This window comes from Choristoneura fumiferana, chromosome 11 (assembly GCF_025370935.1).
Source record: "Choristoneura fumiferana chromosome 11, NRCan_CFum_1, whole genome shotgun sequence".
NCBI classification, from domain to species: domain Eukaryota; kingdom Metazoa; phylum Arthropoda; class Insecta; order Lepidoptera; family Tortricidae; genus Choristoneura; species Choristoneura fumiferana.
In genome coordinates, this window is record NC_133482.1 from 15,841,731 (window position 1) to 15,861,096 (window position 19,366).

At 37.1% G+C, this 19,366-nt stretch overlaps 1 protein-coding gene across 4 annotated transcripts in view; it reads left to right on the forward strand.

Moving 5' to 3' along the window:
- The window catches only part of LOC141432871 (neurexin 1-like), a 261,481-nt gene that overhangs the window by 217,111 nt on the left and 25,004 nt on the right, over positions 1 to 19,366 (forward strand). For all 4 annotated transcript variants that reach the window (XM_074094675.1, XM_074094676.1, XM_074094677.1 and 1 more), the window contains exons 9-10: positions 6,755 to 6,913; positions 7,294 to 7,446. In XM_074094675.1, coding sequence (XP_073950776.1) covers positions 6,755 to 6,913; positions 7,294 to 7,446 — 312 coding nt within the window. The remainder of the gene's footprint in view (positions 1 to 6,754; positions 6,914 to 7,293; positions 7,447 to 19,366) is intronic.

Here is a 19,366-nt window from a genome sequence, read left to right on the forward strand (position 1 = left end):
GAAATGGGTTTTCTAGTTATAAAAGCAATAACTTTTGTTGATATTAAAATTTACCGTGTCATAACAGTGGCGGGGATTTAGTAAAGCTAGTCGGAAGTGAATTATGAGGAACACCCAAATACTACGAATTTTTTTATTCCGAATTTGCTGATTCCGATTTTCAAAACTCCGATTTTCACAATTCCTAAGACATATAATTCCGATTACTTTAAAACACGAAATTTATTTTTCCGAATTTCAAATATCGATTTTTTAATACTTATCCGATTTTTAAAACTCCGAAGAATTTAAAGCATGAAATGTTATTGGCCCGAAGTACAATATTCCGATTATCAATTATCCAAAATGACATCGCTAATTGGGAAATTATCGGAATCTTGATAGTCGGAATCTTGATTTTGAATCTCGAATTAATATCAATTAATTTAGTTAAATTGTCCTGCATACTGAGTTTTTTTTTAATCCTCCAACATAATCGGAGCCTATGTTTATCTCATTCTTACCAGTTCCCGCGTTTATTCTTCTCGTACTTTTATTCCTCATGCTATTGCATACTTAGGTTAGGTTAGGTTAGATTTGCGACAAGCCGCGAAGCGCCATAACTGCGCGGAATAGGAGCTCCGCGCGGAGCTCCGTCGACCTCGTGTCACATTGCAGAAAATCAATAACAGTAAATACAGTTTTAGGCCAATCTAACCTACATATTATAGCTTAAGTTAATAAGTCGGGATTTATTATTGATCGGTGTAATGATATTCTGAATTTTGAAAATCGGAATTTTAGTAATTGAAATTCGTATTTTTGACATTTTGGATTATTATTGAGTCGGACTTCTTATTGTTCGATTTATTAAAATTCGGAATATAGAAAATCGTAATTTTAACATTAGGTATTTTTACTTTTTGGATTTATAAAAATTGGTTTTAGACGAAGGTTATATGCACTAGAGCTTAAAAAATAATTTTATGTCAACTAGATCCAATATAAACACCACCTTTACGAGCATGAGAAGTGAAAAGTATATTTTATCGTGTCAAAATTTAGCCCACCAGACTCCATTTATTTGTTAAAACATCGTGAAGAATATATTTCAATTTTAAATGCTTGCTACTAAGGTCATTAGACGACTGCTTGAGTTTTGTTGCATTTCAACAAATCCTACTCATGTTTCTTTTATTAAAGCTAAGAAATACTTCAGAATTTATATTTCTCAATTTTAATAAAAGAAACATGAGTAGAAATTGTTGAAAAGCAACATAAGTCAGACAGTCTCGGGTTCAAAGCACTGACAGTGATGTGTGCATTTGTTTATTTTAAGAGCTATTTGTCAGACTCATTGCAGTTGTGTAAAAGGAGCTAGAGGCAAGGTTTTACGTTTAAAACTTACGAATGCATGTCCTCTTATCGCGGCCAACTTAAGGCGGCTGTGGGAACGTCGAGTAAAATAAATTTCAAAAGTGTTATGAAAGAAAAAAAGAAAAATATTGTATTTACAGTCCCAAAAGGAAGAGATGGATGGATGAATTTTGGATGTTATTATTTACTAGCCTGGTATAGTGTCCCACTGCTGGGCAAAGGGCTTTTCTTGACTTCGGCACCTCCCGATCTCACGCAATGTCAGGGCAAACCCAGCGCTGAAAACCAGCGCTGGCAGCTTCTGAGCAAGCGCAGCATAAGCTGAGCCTGTTCCTTTTGCCACACAGTGCAAGGGACTGGCAAACGCATTTTTTATTAGTTTATTGTTTATTTGTATTCTGTGTGCCTATCCTGTATTGTTCATGTTGGCAAATAAATCAATCTTCATCTTCATCTTCATCTTAAACCCTGCGTACGCGTTGAAATCGTCCCACTATTTCCTTTCTCGGCCAGGCTCGCCGTCAATGGCCGTTCTTCGATGCCCTGCAAGTGGGTGTGATACCTCCACTGAGGTTACATGCGACAGCATGTCCAATCCATACTCATTTCAGCTTAACAGTCTCTTTCCTAATGTTGGCTATGCGTGTTTTTGAGTGTTTTTATTTTGTCCTTAAAACAAACGTGTTTACAAAGTGCTTTGCGGAAGGTCCTGCCAGAAACTAATTTCCTAAATCATTCTGATTACGATTAATATATTGCGAGTTGTAAGCAGCGAGTTGACAGTTTTTTCTTTAAATCTACATACGAAAGCCCTTGCTTTACGCTGCTTATAAATGTTGATCTCAACAGTACTTATACTAACAACAAAAAACGACTCTCACAATTATTGCCAAGCATGTTTATGAAGTAACATGGTAACAGAACATAAGTTGCGTAAGTAGCTTACTAATAAAACGTAGGTTCTATTTTTTTGACGTCTTAAAAATCGAGACAGTGTTATTTCAAATATCCAACATTGAAATGGATAGCAAAGACGACCGTCGATTCGAAATGAAATATTCAGGCCTGTTTTCAATGATATAGGATTTAGCCTCTGTGACCTACTTACATTGGTTGATTTATTAATTTTTACACACTTTGATCAATCAGAGTAGGCAAATTACTATTTTTCAACTTAGTTAGCTACCTTTACCAAAAACTATGTGTTTTTTAAAAAAATACTTTGGACGGTTATTTTTCAACAAAAATGTTCTGTTTTGTTGATATTGGCATAGTTTCTAATTACATGTTTATCTCGTGTATATTAATTATTAAAGCGGTATGTTAGTGTAGTGATTTGATCATTGGTCTCTCAAGTAGACGATCATAAGCTTGGATCCGGATACGCACTTTAGAATTTACTTTTTTTTTAAATACCATGAGCTATTTGGAATCTGAGTATACCGACGAAGAAATTTATTGGTGTGTATGAAATTCCTTATCCACATTTGGCCTACGTAGGACCTACAGCCGATATCCTCTAAATTTGAAAGGCGCTTGTGATCAAAAGTAGGACGTTTATAAGCCGGCGATCAGATAATTGTATATTATGAATTTTCTGAAATAATTTTGACACGTATTTTATCATCATAAAAAGTATGCGTTTAAAAAGAACACAAAAAGGAAATCTACACCAATCTTCTGAGAAAGAAAAGGTCTAACTTCAGCAAATGAATTGAATCCCGACTACGGTGCTGTGCTATCAATGACTGAGCAAAACTCGTTTCTCGAATTCAGACACAGCTCATTTACAACCTATCATCATATTAAAATAGAACAAGTATGTACACTCCGACACTAGGTAGGCGTCCACTTATCCGCATCGTACGCTTCGGACGTATCGGATTTGTTGCTTTGTATAGAAATGTAAAAAAGCCGTGGTGGCCTAGTGGTTTGACCTATCGCCTCTCAAGCAGAGGGTCGTGGGTTCCCCCCGGCTCGCACCTCTGAGTTTCGAAATTCATGTGCGGAATTACATTTGAAATTTACCACGAGCTTTGCCGGTGAAGGAAAACTCGTGAGGAAACCTGCACAAATCTTCGAAGCAATTCAATGGTGTGTGTGAAGTTCCCGACCCGCACTGGGCCCGCGTGGGAACTATGGCCCAAGCCGTCTTGTTCTGAGAGGAGGCCTGTGCCCAGCAGTGGGACGTATATAGGCTGGGATGATGATGATGATAGAAATGTGCGATGCTTACGATGCGGACAGGTGGACGCACTTATATGAGTTTTTATACAAATAATACTACGATCCGTTGCGTGCGATGCGTCCGATGCAGACGATACCGACAAGTGGACGTTTACTTTTAGGAGACTTAACTGCCTACTCCGGCGCGGACGCTTAGGGTTGTTGATGTCTGTATTAGATTAATGAATTACCTACCGGCTAATAATATTTGTGTGAAAGTTAACTTAAAAGTGTGTAATATTTGTGTCTAGAGAAACAAGATTATTATTAAACTAAATTTAAAAATATTATTTATAAATTCGTCGAAGTGGTGATGGCGACTGTGTACATACTACTCATGTTTCCTAAACATAATACTATAACTATATTGTTTTTAGGTAGGTATCTATTATTTTTTTATGTGTCCTTGCACGAAACTATCACACTACACTTCTATACTACTGATTTACAACTATACCTAATACAAAAAATACTTAAGTACGAGTACGCGAACGTAAAAGGTGATCATCTCGCGAAGCGAGCGCAAGACAAGCGAGCTAAAATCGAAACGTGCGACACCGACGGCCGCAGCCTTGACTAAAGAAAACTTAATCCTCCTTAAATTATCAGTGTGTGCGTGCGGCGGGTGCGTACGTAGCACACATTTAAGCCGCGCGATGTACTTATACTATGGCTATCATAGTGACTTGCTATGGGGTATAAAACTAATAGAATAGAAACGTGTTCCTTGATGCACACACGTATTTTGGGTTTGGTAACACAGTTAAGTCATCTGTATGAACGGATGAACTGGTTATAGCTGTGGGTTCCCGGTGCCAATTTAAGCAACTGGAAGTCTATGGGGGAGACCTATGTCCAACAGTGGACGTACTATACGGCTGAGATGATGATGGTGATGATGAACACAGTTAACAAAAATGGAACCCGTGTAGGATCATTTAGTTGTTCGTCCGTCTGTCAAGTCAAGACCCTTCTTCTTAGAAACGTTTATCGAGCTGAAATTAATATAAAATACTTTTTCATCACACTTGCCCGTCAATGATGTTATTATATGCCTGTATACTAAAGGACAATGGCCTCAATTGTTGCCGCGGGAATTATGGATTTACGTGTACTTTTTCTTCTCAAGGGAGTTATGACTTTAGTTTTAAAAAGCAATTAGGTCGATCGTTTCAGACTAAAGGGGTTTCAAGTCAGCCAACGTTTTATTTACATCTTTAAAATTTAACTTTGTAACCCAATTTTACACCATAAATTTGTTCCACGAATCATGAAGCTTAGTTATTTTTCTTATATTTTAAATTGATCAAATTGTTTTGCAATAAAGTCAAGTCAAGTCAAAGTCAAAATATCTTTATTCAATTTAGGCTATAACAAGCACTTATGAATGTCAAAAAAAAATCTACCACTGGTTCGGAAAAACCTTTGTTGAGAAGAATCCGGCAAGAAACTCAACGAGGTATATTTTTTTAAACTAAAAACTTAAATAATTTTAGTTAATATTTTTTAGTATCTTGGAATAAATAGCTTAGAATTATATGGTACACGACTCGAATAAAGTGACAATTAGGTGAATTAGGGGGGCTACTATGCAATTCGAAAATCGTTGCGTTCGTGTTGCTGAGAGAGTGAGTGAGACGGAACGATACGATCTTCGATTTTCGTTTTTTTTTGTAGCACACTATATTGGCGGGTAGCCATTATTTTATTTAGTTTGTTTTCTTAGCGTCTTTCTTTTGTGTTTGGACACAAATTAATTTCATTTTTTGCATTTTTTTCCTCGCAATGTTATGAAAATCATTGTGTGTATCACGGGTCATAAGGGGATTACAAACTCGAGTCATTAAAAGATTATCTAATAGACGCTCGTTAGTAATCCCCACCTTACGCCCCTTAATGCACAATGTACTAAAATCTACGTCTACTACCCCTTGAAGCAATGAAAAAGTCAAATTTCTAAGTCAACAAAATCAAAAGATTAAAAAACAAAAACATTAAAAAGTTGTTTCCATACAAATTGTTGTAACCGCAAACCTGTAGCTTACTTTCGATTGTCCCAAAAACTTTAAATTTACAATAAAGGTTGTATATTTTTTTTGCCTATAGATGTGTCTTTGTCAGTAACCAATCTAAAATTATGATCCCACACTGCCTTAGCAGCAGAGCTCTTTTAACACTGGATATTCATACATACCTACTTATTTGTACAGAATCGTTCGTGCGCGAGTCTTTACAACATCTACGTTAGTTGCTTCAGTAGTAAAATCATTCGTAAAAGTTAGAACACAGTCAAGGACGCCATTAATTGTCGCGTGCTGCCGTAGTTCGTGTCCACACGACCCGAAGGTTCTAATCTGTTACCGAATTGACATTAATTCCCATTACACTAGGGTCAGTATAGGGCGGGTGCCCTATATTCATTCAATAGTCCTATTTATCTTCGATTCTAATCAACCTACTTCTTTCCTGGATGACCTTGTTGCTTTAACCTTACTCTTCTAAGAAAGTATGGTAAAAAACTTAAGAAGATGACCTGTTGTATGTATGTATTAGTAACGTGTTCGTATAGATGAGTCGGCGTTCTATACCTATTCGAAAAATGACCATATCTTCTTAAGTTTTTTACCTATATTCTCTTTTATTTTGATAATTCTGAGAAGTAAATATAGACTCTTTACATACATTGTTAACAAACATCTACCACAAGGTCGGGTCACTTTGGCCCTGAAGGGTAACTTTTTCCATTGGGATTAACTTCATGTTTTATTATTGCATTGAAATTAAGGCTCATTGCCATTCGGGTGGTTTAGGTAAACATCCGCGTTATTTTATTTATGAGGATTGTATATGTGATTTTGATATATGGAACAAAGTTACCCTCCATTGGGTCTAAGTACCCCGAACTTACGGTACCTAGCTAATATACTGAGCGGCAAAAAATCTGGCTCTGAAATATATGCAGAAATAGTTAATTTTGTATGTAGAGTGGGCCAAATATTGTGCCACTGAGTGTATTGAACAGGGCTGTTTAATTTGACATCTTTATAAGACAAACATTGATCAAATTAAAAAAAATCGATTTCAAATCAAGAAAAACAGTTGGGGTGTCTGACGTTTTCACTTTAAACACTGAGCAGGTGATGAGAATCCTAACTTATACGTTACCCAACAGGTGTCGGCAGTGGTGGACGATGTGTACACTGAGCATTCCCACGTGGCCGGATCCTTCACAATGCTAGCGAGTTCCCGTGCCCATGTGGGCGGCTCCCTGAACGCCAGAGCCCTTCCGGGTGCCAGGGTCCATACCAACTTCATCGGGTGCTTAAAGAAGGTAACATTTTTACGATATTACTTCTTCTTTCTTACATTATTTTGAGTGTGGATTGATCTTGATCTTGATCAATAACCTAAACAACTTGGAAAAGTTGAAAATCCCTAACATTGTCATTGTTGAAATCAAAGTTCAATGTTCCAAAAATGGCTGAACCAATTTTTTCTAAACACGGCTTAGAACTAACGCAAAGAAACTTGCTTTCATCTAATTAACCACATCGAAATCAGTCCATCCGTTTGAGAGTCACTATGCCAAAGACAGCTAGACATTGGTGACCAACTTATAACATCATCGACATCGGGGACTTACGCTATCTAACTCTTCCTCAAATATCCATGAACAAATGCTGTGCGACTAATCACCTGAACTACCCCCAGGTGGAATTCTCAGCGGATACCCTGCGTCTGAACCTGATCGACCTGGCTCGTACTGGCAGCAAGCTCATCACGGTCACCGGACGCCTAGAGTACGCCTGCACTGCTACGGATTCTGCTGACCCTGTCACCTTTACTACCAGAGACGCTCACTTGGTAAGTGGATAGCTTGGTAAGAATAATGATCAACAAGAGACCCAGGTTGGTGGAATAATTACCAGAAGCTGTCAATTATTTATTTTGGTTCTAAGTTTAGTTCAAGTTCATACTTTTCATGATCCACTAATTTCAATAGTGAACATGAATGGACAGAAAACAGAAGAGGCGATGAACCATTTATTTTTGAAACTTTAAAGGTCAACCCATTCAAAGGCCCGTGGCAACATAATGAAATCGTTTTTTTACGACTATCAAGTAAAGGTTAAGTAGGTATGATAGGAAGAATAAAACAAAGTGAAGAAATATTTACATGAACATACTTAATACCATTAAAAACAAATAACAAAAAAATGAAACCGACTTCAAAAACCTTGAAAATAATTTTCTACTAGTTTGAAGTCGGTGCATCAGCACGAGCCAACAGGAGTGGAACAATTAGCCGTCTACCTCACTTACATATGTATTTGGCTTTAATCACTTCTGCTGGCTCGTGCTGAGGCACCGACTTCAACCTAGTAGAAAATTATTTTCAAGGTTTTTGAAGTCGGTTCCATTTTTTGTTAAAAAATTTTTTTTATACTTTTTAGTGATTTAGTCAAAGTGCATCTCACAACGATTCCATTAAGCTCAAACACGGCATAGTTATATTATTTTATAACAGAATACTGGTACCTACGGTCTTCATCATTAGGTTCAGTTCACCAAATGATACTTTCTGAAAGTAAATACTTGACTTGGTGTTAAAAATGCAAAAATCGCTATAGGTGTGCTTTAAAAATTCGAGGGTTGCCCTCGATTTCTCTAGGATTACATCATCAGATCCTGACTTAGTGTCAATGGGACCACTTCGGAAGTATGACCTTTGGAACTAAAAATTAATTTTGAAATTCGGCCCACAATTGGCGGAGTTATCGCGTAACAAACATACAAAAAAAAAACATACACCCGAATTGAGAACCTCCTCCTTTGTTGAAGTCGGTTGAAAAACATTTTATGACACATATAGTGTTTCACTGATTTTTAGTCGGATCCCTATAATACTATACACCGTTAAGTCTGGTTAGCCGCACGACTGAGATTGAAATACAAACAAACTTAAAAGAGACGGCACAATTCCGCTCAAAAACGTCACAAGCAGACAAAAATGAAAACGGCCAACACAATGTCAAGGTTCCATAATGTAAAACGCAGTAGCCACTCTATTGTGAAAAGTACAATGAATTCTTTCGTCAAATAAAACCACAAAGGCTTCGTTAAGCTGAGAATCGAGATCCTTCACAGTCGCGTAATTGAGCATTTTTCGGGCACTCCCTGGGACACCTCATTACCCCGAAAGAGCCGACGAGTAAGCACCAATTAAAAACAATGGTCTGTCGCCGGGCTGGTGAAAAATCTCGTGCAACCCAGATCGTTAAAGACGCAGTTTGCTAGTGGTGAGGGCCCTATAAACGCCGGACTCTCGGATTTGGCCGAGTGCTCCAAAGTGCCCTAGAGAGAGCAATGCACCCTGATTAGATTGCGATGTTCGATCCGAGCTAAGCGTTTTGGAGGTTGCGGGCAGACTAAGTACTCTATTGATTGGTTTTGGCTATGTCCGTGTCCGTTTATAGTAGCGTTAACTTATCTCGAATCGTGTCATTCAATTGAGCTTTGACAAACATTGTTTACTCTATTTCAGTCGTATCATTCGTGATAAACGATAATGTTAGGTTCAAACTAAATTTAAAAGGTATTTTGTAAGTATTCAGCAATTTCGAATAAACCAAGCGCCATGTCGCGTGCTTAGTAAAATGTTTATTTAACTTTTACTAAACTCTGAAATGTCCTTCAATTCACAGTGAATTTCATATAATCACTCCAATTATGATTCTAATGAAGGCAAGTAAATACTTCAAATTTAATTCAACGTCACGCCTTAATTGTTTGAACGTCTCGGGAAATATCATACGACGAAAATTTACTTAGGCTTGTCATTATCAAATTCGATTTAGTTTACATTTCGGGTCCGAGAGTCGTTCCTTGTGGGACACTAATTCTGCGAGAAAGTCGAGTTCAAGTAATCAAGCCTTTCATGGATACCTTTAGTTTTAGTAATCTTATTCCTTTATTTGCTCTTATTAGCTGAAAATGTTGTGTACTATAAACCAGCGTGGTTTTTTGGGGTTCCATACCTGAAAGGTCAAAACTGAACCCTACTACAGTCGCTACACTGTCCGTCTGTTACAGGTTTGTATCTCACGAACCGTAGTAGATAAACAACTTAACATTCATAAAAATTAAATTAAATTAACAACTACGGGTGTGGTCTTAACCAATCAATATTAAATGAGCTCACGCTGCTCATTTTTTGCTTATAGGTAGAGTCATTCACGATGACGCGTGCCGTGGTTCTTATTACAATGTCATTAATATCTAATTTTGACAAAATCACGCTTCTTCGTGGATGGCACTAGGTATAGAAGCAGATCATTGCAGCAAACAAGAGGCCAACATTTTTTTTGTAAATGCTTTTATCATCATCATCATCAGCCTACAGCAGTCCACTGCTGGACATTGGCCTCTTCCATGGCGCGCCACAACACTCTGTCTTCAGCCCCTCGCATCCATCCGCCGCCAGCGATCCTCTTAAGGTCATCCGTCCACCGTGCCTCAGGACGCCCTACACTACGTTTTCCCGTCCGTGGTCTCCATTCGAGGACTCGTCTGCTCCATCGTTCATCGGTCCTGCGACAGACGTGGCCAGCCCAACGCCACTTCAACGAACTAATTCTCTGAGTAATGTCAGTGACTTTCGTTCTTGCTTTAAATAAATGCTTTTATAGTGTATATTATTTTGATATCCCGAAATGAAGAACTTCCGGTGCGCAAACCGGACTCGCATTTGACTGGATTTTGAACAGTGCTTGTGTCCACAGCAGCGGTTCAAACACTGTAACTCTACAAAGTTCTTGTGAATTGTTTTCGTTATGTTCTTAATCAAACGTCAATGATATTATACTTTGAAGTGTTGATACAAGGTCCTCAGAGGATGTTTTCAATTGAAGCCATTGTTAGAAGGTCTGTAGCCAATTGGGCCATAGTCAGGGTATTCAGACACGATTGAATTGTTATTCTTTATCCTTAGGGGATGTCTGAAGTATCTAACTTCACACGGAATATCTATCAATATGGTATGAGGTTGGATGGTTTATCTAGATGATACAAGCTCGTGGAGTTGGTAATTTTCTTTATTGTTTTATGTTTTCTGGTGAACATTATTATGGCATTATTGGGGCCAGAAGGTTCTCGAATGGCGTCCGCGGACCGGGAGACGAGCTGTCGGTAGGCCTCCAACAAGATGGAGCGACGACTTGGTTAAGATCGCGGGATCGCGGTGGATGCGGAAAGCACAAGACCGGTCTGAGTGGAGAGCCTTGGGGGAGGCCTATGTCCAGCAGTGGACGTCTTTCGGCTGACATGATGATGATGATGATTATTATGGCAAGGTTTAGAATTAAAGCCTTCTGTCAATCATTTTACACCTGAAGCAGGGTCAGCTACACAAAGCGGGCGTACAGCGTTTAAGGTGCTGATGGGGTGGGGGTGGGGCGACGTTGCAGTGCGTCCGGTACCAGCCCCAACCACATCCTGAGCACTGTCGCAGACTGTTGGGACGGCCCGGTAATAAAACACTGGCTGAGCCTACATACACCATAGTCGTGGCGAGACTTAGATATAGGTAGGACTTGTACTACTAACCCTTAGTCTACAAGAATGAATGTATCTACTTACAAAAGTATGGACTTAATCTGCAATAAATAAATATTATTATTATGTTATGTTTAACTTCGTTACTAAGTGGAAAATAATTTACATATTTGTAGTGCATGTATGCCCGACACGCGACATGTTTCAGATCAATCTCTATTCGGTTGTCAAAATTATTGTAATGTGTGCTTTTATGATTCAAGATGTTAATGTTATTATTTAAGTCAGAGCCGTTTATGATCTAAATTATATCAAATATGATTGAGTGAATGATTGTAAAATTCATAAGCCATTTTTTTTATTAGCCTTATGGTAGAGTCCCACTGTTGGGCAAAGGCATCTCCCTTGGATTTCAAACTCGCCCTGTCTGCGTTCATGTCGGGCCAGTTGCTAGAAAACGCATCCAGGTCATCCTGCCATCTTCACCTTGCCTTTAATAATCATATGAGTATTCATGAATCTCATCATCATCATCATGTCAGCCGAAAGACGTCCACTGCTAGACATAGGCCTCCCCCAAGGCTCTCCACTCATACCGGTGTGCTTTCCGCATCCACCGCGATCCCGCGATCTTAACCAGTTCGTCGCTCCATCTTGTTGGAGGCCTACCGACAGCTCGTCTCCCGGTCCGTAGTCGCCACTCGAGAACCATCTGACCCCATCGGCCATCAGTTCTGCGAGCAATGTGCCCCGCCCACTGCCACTTAAGTTTCGCAATTCTTCGGGCTATGTCGGTAACCTTAGTTCTTAGTATGCATCTATTACTTAACAATTTAAGTCTAATTACACACTTGTAAGAAACTTGGTGCAAAACATCGTAAAAGAAACCTCATATTCGAAACGACTCAATGTTTTGTGTAGTTCCCAATCCACGCTGGAGATGGCGATGATCACGTGAAAAGCGTGACTAATTTTACAACATGGCTGACTCGAGTTACCCAATTAAACTCCAATCCCTTTAAACTAGAATCTACCCTTATCACAAATATCGCAATAGCTCCGACCCAAATAACAGAATCCGAAAGTACCCACAAATCAATACGATACCGTGAATACTACACAAATAGTTGGCTGCCAAGAATTCGATCATTTAGTCAATTAAGGCCGAGGCCGCAACCTTGGGCTGGAGTAGGGTTGTTTGCCGGAAAATCGTACGTGTGTTGTACCTTTAATAGTGTGTTAGCTTGCCACCGCGTCTTTGCTTCCTTTAAACAATTGAACCATGCGTTAATGTTGTGGCTGCGCTTATGGCAATCTCGTGGATGATTCAGCAGGGGCAGAATATTTCGGCTGTCTGTTTTCCTCTATTTTCACGAGCAAAGTGCAAGTTGATCATGCGCTTTGTTAATTAAGCTTCTATAAAGATAGCTAAAGAATCATCATCAACATCATAATTCCACTCCACAGTCTACTACTGGACATAGGTAGGCTTCCTTCAAAGACCGTCAAAATGATCTGCTCTGCCAGCATCCATCAGACTCTACCGACCATTACCATTTGTATCTTTGTCATTTTAGTCTACCTTATGGCCTTCCCATGCTGCATCTTCTGACACGAGACCACAATTCAAGATTTGACTCCAATGACCAGCCCGCCCGCAGCCACTTAAGTTTTATTTTGAAATGCCATTAATTCACAAACTTGGGTTAACCCGGTTGCCATCCCTAAAATTCGACCCTCCGGTTGCTATTATCGAGATCAACCCGATATACATTCACTAACACAAATTATTTTATTGGGGATCTTTATTATTCAACTTTTAATGGCGTCTTTTAGCGCAAGAGTTTAGAGAAAGTTCGAAAAATTCGCGTAAATCAGTTTTAGTATTACTTTGCGAATTCGTAGAATCGGAGTCTGGAGTTTGTTTAACTTGAGTTGTTAGGATATCTTAACCATTTATATAGAGGTACGTGTAAATACAACTGTTTCTAAAACACGTCTGTTGTCTACACAGGTATATGCATAGTTTTTCTCAAAGATATACTAAAAGGAATAAAATGTTGGTATAGTTAGAAATAGGATATTAATTAATTTATGAGACCCTAATTTTCTCTTTTAGTTACAGTAGTCTTGACAGAATTTTCATAGTCATCGGTTTGAAAGTTGTTTAAACTTTGTCATGATTGAGGGTCCCTTTACATCCCTGTAAAATCTAGATAAAATAAAAATAAATAAATAAATATCATGGGACACTTGACACCAATTGGGATGTCCCAATTTTTGACAACGTATAATAAATCGAAAACCGTTTGGAGAAATAGGCTTTGTGATTAAAGAATCACATGATGCGCACCCGGCTTTAAACAGTTGTCATTTATCATAAGGTACGAAATGTATACGAGTATTTCCAATGTATTTTTACAAATTGAATTATTAAATTACTACGATACAAGTAAATATAAAATAATTTAAATATCAGATTTTAATAAAAAATATCTATTTACTATCACACCATTAAACAAACATAGGAATAATCGAAGCTAAAAGAAGATAAATAAAAAAAACTATATAAGTATGTTATGGTTCATTTAGGACACTAAGCCGTGCTTGTATTATTGTCACACTGTAATGCCACAGATTATGTTTTGTACGACCTGAATTTTTCTAGGCAATGGAACGTGGCTGTCTCACTGTGACGTCATCCAGCGTATTTCGTAAAAATATATAAAAAAACTCATCTAAATTCAAAATCGATGAAAACGGTATCTTAAAATATCCTATTCTTCCCAAAAATAAAATAAAAATTATAGGTTATTTTTTTTGGTGCATCCCAATTGATCTAGATAACGGTAAACATAATTACTTGTATAAATAAATACATACTTAAATACATATTAAACATCCAAGCCCCGAGAACAAACATTCGTATTATTCATACAAATATCTGCTCCGGCCGGAAATCGAACCCGGGACCTCAAGCTTCGTAGTCAGGTTTTCTAACCATTCGGCCATACCTGTAAATACATACCAAACATATATATAACTCGTGTACCTAATTTTTATTTGTTATCTGTATATTTTTTACCGTTTTTTTTAAAGACTCGCGGCTTTTTTTTTGCGGCGCATTTCTCTTGGCAATGATGGTTATTTAAAAGCGTTGGTAATATAACAAATGCAATGAAGTCCTAAAATGACATGTCATGTGAAAAAAAAATTATAACAAAAAATAGAACCGGCTACAAAAAACCATGAAAATAATTTTTTACCAGTCTGACTGAAGTCGGTGCCTCAGCACGACCCATAATCGGAGTGGACATATAATCGTCTACCTCACCTACAACTATACGAGTATATTGGGCTTCAATCACTCCTGCTGGGTCGTGCTGAGGCACCGACTTCAGACTGGTAGAAAATTATTTTCATAGTTTTTTGTAGTCGGTTCTATTTTTTGTTATAATTTTTTTCACGCTTTTTAGTGTGATCTAAGATACAATAGTTTAATGTCAACTGCTCGTCACCTTTTACGAAAAATTGCTTATTCCGATGCAGAGACGTTCATTATTGAGGAGTCCTGATGCTTCATCACCCGTTCCATTTCACCATATGAATTACGATGAGCTTAAATTGCTTAGCAACTGCGTTAAAGTAATTGAAATTAAACCCGTGAAGTACTTGTTATTGAGTAGTCGCTCCATTGGTCAAATTTGGTCTTCATCATCAGTTCCACTTCCCCAGATGATGATTTTCAAGAGCAAACGCACGAGTTACTCTTAAATAAAACAAAATAACCATAGGCATATATTTTTTCTCATCCAACCTTGTAGTGTGGGGTATCGTTGGGTAGGTCTTTTATATCGTTAGGGGGTTGCTAAAACGATTTTTCGATTCAGTGATTTGTTTTCAGAATATTAAACTTTAAAGTGCAAATTTTCAATCTAAAAATTTAAACCTAAACTTACATTTTAAGGATTTAAAATCTAAACCGGTGGGTAGAAAAAATTGAATAAATTCAGAATGGTAGTACATATATCATTCTTGAGAATTATTAGTAGTTTAAGAGTAAATAGCAGCCTTAGGTATAAAAAATACCTAAACTTGGAAGATTCCGTTTAAAATGCGAAATCCTTAGAAAAATATTACTTATTTTTTTCGTAATGGCTACGGAACCCTACTTTGGGCGTATCCGACACGCTCTTGGCCGGTTTTTTTGAAGTCTGTTAAAAAAGCCCTTTGCGGTCCGCAATTACGTGTCATAACGTTAGTAGATATGTACGATCGAAAGCTAATTAAAGGGAATCGCGGTCTAATCTAATTAACTTTGAATAATTAAAAACTGTTAATATGTTCCCTATTCATAGATCATTAATTAATCACTTCACGATACCAATCGAATCGAGTAGAAACTGTTTAATGACTACATAATTATATTACGTCCATTTTACACTAGTTTTTTTATTACAGTCTACTGAAATCGGATTTTATTGAAAAAAAAACCTTTTTTTTTAAAGCGAGTTTTATTTTTCCGGTTGTAGGTAGCTTTGTCAATTTTAAATAAATAACTTATGCGTACCAAGTTTTAAAAGTCAATACAATCACTAAAAGTGGATAAAATCTGACTTGCAAGATTTTGCAACCAAAAAAACATTGCATGTTAAATAAAAGCCTGAAAAATGCAGTTAATTTTATTCAATGAGGGCTATCGTTTTTTGTCTCACTAGATGGCGCAATGTTGCGTGAGGTTTTTAAGTATGGCTTTCAAAGTCTGTTATTACGGGCGTGAAAACAAAGTTTAGATTAAAATCATATTTAATACACCTTAAAACCGTACCATAAAAAATATCGAGCATGCCCCAGTGTTGCATAGTCCCCGTTTTGTTCGGAAAAAAGGGAGGACAAGGGTTCCCGAAAGACAAAACTGTCTCAAAACACAGACATTCATTGCCCCGGAACGCATATTTGCCATAATTAATTTCAGATATTGCAAAATAATTATAAATTTATTTTAATTATAAATAAACCCGCGTAGCTCACCCAAAACTATGTGATTTGACATTACGGAGACCTCACGCTACACTAGCGCCTCTAGTGGCGAATTCATACGCGATAGCCCTCATTGTTGAATTCTATTAAGCAAACAAGCGGATTATACGACTTCTTTATATTAGTTATGATGACAAAAAAGATCTTGAGATGTTTCGTTTCGAGATCCTCTTACGGTTGATTCAAAGAGTTTTGAGCACGCTCGAGATTTCCCTGTTTTGTTTGATTCATATTTTATATTTATTAAAAGGGGGATGTATATGTATTTGAGGTTTAAATTATGTACACTCCGTGAGCTCTTAAAAAAACTTCGGATTTTAGAAGCGTTCTTCGGGTATTGACGATGAACGCGATCGTGATTGCGGTTCTGTTCTGTTATCAACTTGCAAAACTTTTCGAAGTTACCGTAAAAATGTATGTAAAGAATAACCATCAGTACAAAATAAACCTTACTGTAACAATATTACGCCTATTTATATTTTTCTAATTTTAATACAAGGGTAAGGCCGCGAATTTTAACCAATGTGACATAGAAATAACATAAAAAAAATACGTGGCGTTACCATAAAACGTAACGCAAATTTTTATAAAGCCTAGATCAAACTGGTAAAAATTCTCATTAGATAACGTATGTATGAAAAAAAAATTCATGTCATATAATAAAGTGAAGTTTTTAGTTTTACTAGAACTTTCTGACGATACTGATCTTTAATCTGTCCTATATGAGATCTATAGAGCTAAACATGAGAATGTGGAAGTAGAAGTACCCTCTAGTTGACGAACATCTTTCCAAAAGTGTCTCTTTACATGCCTCTCTAACACTGACAATAAGGTGCACATTTATAAGCATAAAGAATTTGGATGTGGTTTTTTTTTAATCCGACTGGATGGCAAACGATCAAATGAGTAAGAGATCACCACCGCCCATAAAAATCTGCAACGCCAGGGGTATTGCAGACGCGTTGCCAACCTAGAGGCCTATGATGGGATACCTCACGTGCCAGTAATTTCACCGGCTGTCTTACTCACCACGCCGAAACACAACAGTGCAAGCACTGCTGCTTCACGGCAGGATTAGCGAGGAAGATGGTGGTAGCAATCCGGGCGGACCTTGCACAAGGTCCTACCACCTAGTTGTGAGCATGCTTGTGACTTCGACTCTACAAGCTATTAAATACCTCAAAGAAATGGCCAAAACCCTAAATCAAAGGTTTTACCAATTTAGGAAGTAGTATCTTAGTTAAGTGGACAATGTAAAAAGATGTTTTTGGAAATAAATTATTATGATTATTAAGTTTAGGTAACAAATGAACTAAGTAGGTAAGTGAATCTCTCCGTTTGCATGTAGCAGGACGTGAACACAGAACTCGCCACAATTCTCTTGTGCCGATCCCTGCACCTACAGATTAAAATTTATTTAACTTCAAAATATCCATCTAACTAACTTACTGTGCGTGCAGTCATTGGAAACCTAATAATAAACTGGTGTAAGTTAGAATTTTTCTGTGTGAACTTCCCTTTAGCACATTTTTTCGTTACGTTATGTACAAAATACGTAGCATTTTGTAAAAATGTAACGTAATCGTAACGAAAGTGTAACGTATTTTATACAAAAAATCGTTTATCATGGTGAATAACGACATTTTGAACATAATAACACATGCCACTTACATGGAACAGATTACCCTATCGTATGAAAAAACAACCAGTTAAAAATAATCACTACTTACCCTTAAAATCGAACAAGCACTTTCGACGTTTTTTCGAAAAAAACCTCCGCGTCACTTTTGATGGCTGTTTGTCAACAAACTGATGAGATTTATTTATCTCATCGATGTTGCCCTATTAGAGTATTAGTTGCCAGTGTACAAAAACAAATTTCTACTGAAATTGGCGTTAAAGGTAGCTTAATTTAGCGTCACCTAAGTATTCGTAACGAAAACGTGGTTTTTTGGCACGTGAAAAGAAATAAATATAAAACATGAAAATTATTTGATTATCATGATTCCGCAATCGGTAGGACTATCGTTATATCATAAAATTTTGTTTAAACAAAATCATGATCATGAGAAGTTAAATAGCATGAAAATAATAAGGTATTAAGTACTCGTGGTCAAAAAAAATAGTCAATTTTCGTTACGTTTTGGACGGTAATATATTTTTATTATTTTTTTAAAAGGGTTTAAATCAATTATCTCATTTGCGACCTTGAGAGTTTATATCGTGTCATATAATAAAAAAAAAAATAAACCTCTAGGTGTTATCAGTTTTTTTTTATCAGCGTTCCAAATTTGAAACGTCCAAATTGGTCAAAATTCGCGGCCTTACCCATAATATGACTTTTTGTCATGATACAAATAAAACAAAGTCAGCATTTTCGAATTCTTCCATCGTTAATTTAAATAGAGAACACCCCACCCCGCCTTAACACACTGCTTTTATTTGGAAGTATTGGCTCTGTGCACGACATCAGCGTCCCCTAGCGTACGCAACTTTTTTTGGCTCTGATGCTCTCGCGTTTTGAAATTTCATCGCGACATTGTGACAAAAATCCAACCTTTAACGTATTAATTTATAATACAAAATTAGTGGTATACCGTGATTTGGGTGGACAAAAGGTTGTGAATTAATTTTTGGTCATTAAAATTAAATGAGGTAAGTAAAATTTATTAAAAAAGTGTGTTTTATTTTCGTTATGTCAGGGTTTGTTTACTTCATGTTTAGTTGTACTTTTACTGTAAAACGAAAAGATAAAGCTATCTTATTGGTTTCTTTGAATAATAGTAAAATTATATAATTGTTCTTATATCGCTAGTAATAAATTAAATATCGTTTTCAGGTCAAAATGAGTATCATTTTGAAGACCGTTTTTGTGAGTATCACTCAATATAAAATTTCAACCACAAACCGTTTCATAAGGAAAATTGTTGCTGGACATGTCCGAGATGTAGAGGAATTAAGAACAAAACAGGGACAGAGTGTCCAATAATTCAAGCTCGCATCATAACACAAACATCTATTACTAAAATTAGGTAGTTAAAGTCTATACAAATTGCTTTGTTAATGACAGATTCATATGAGTATGACAGATGACAGAGCCTAGATTATTTCTTCTTTTGGCCACTATGAGCGCTGCGATAGATTTCATTACCCCCACCTAGTACTTCGCACCCTCCCAATATAGAGCTGT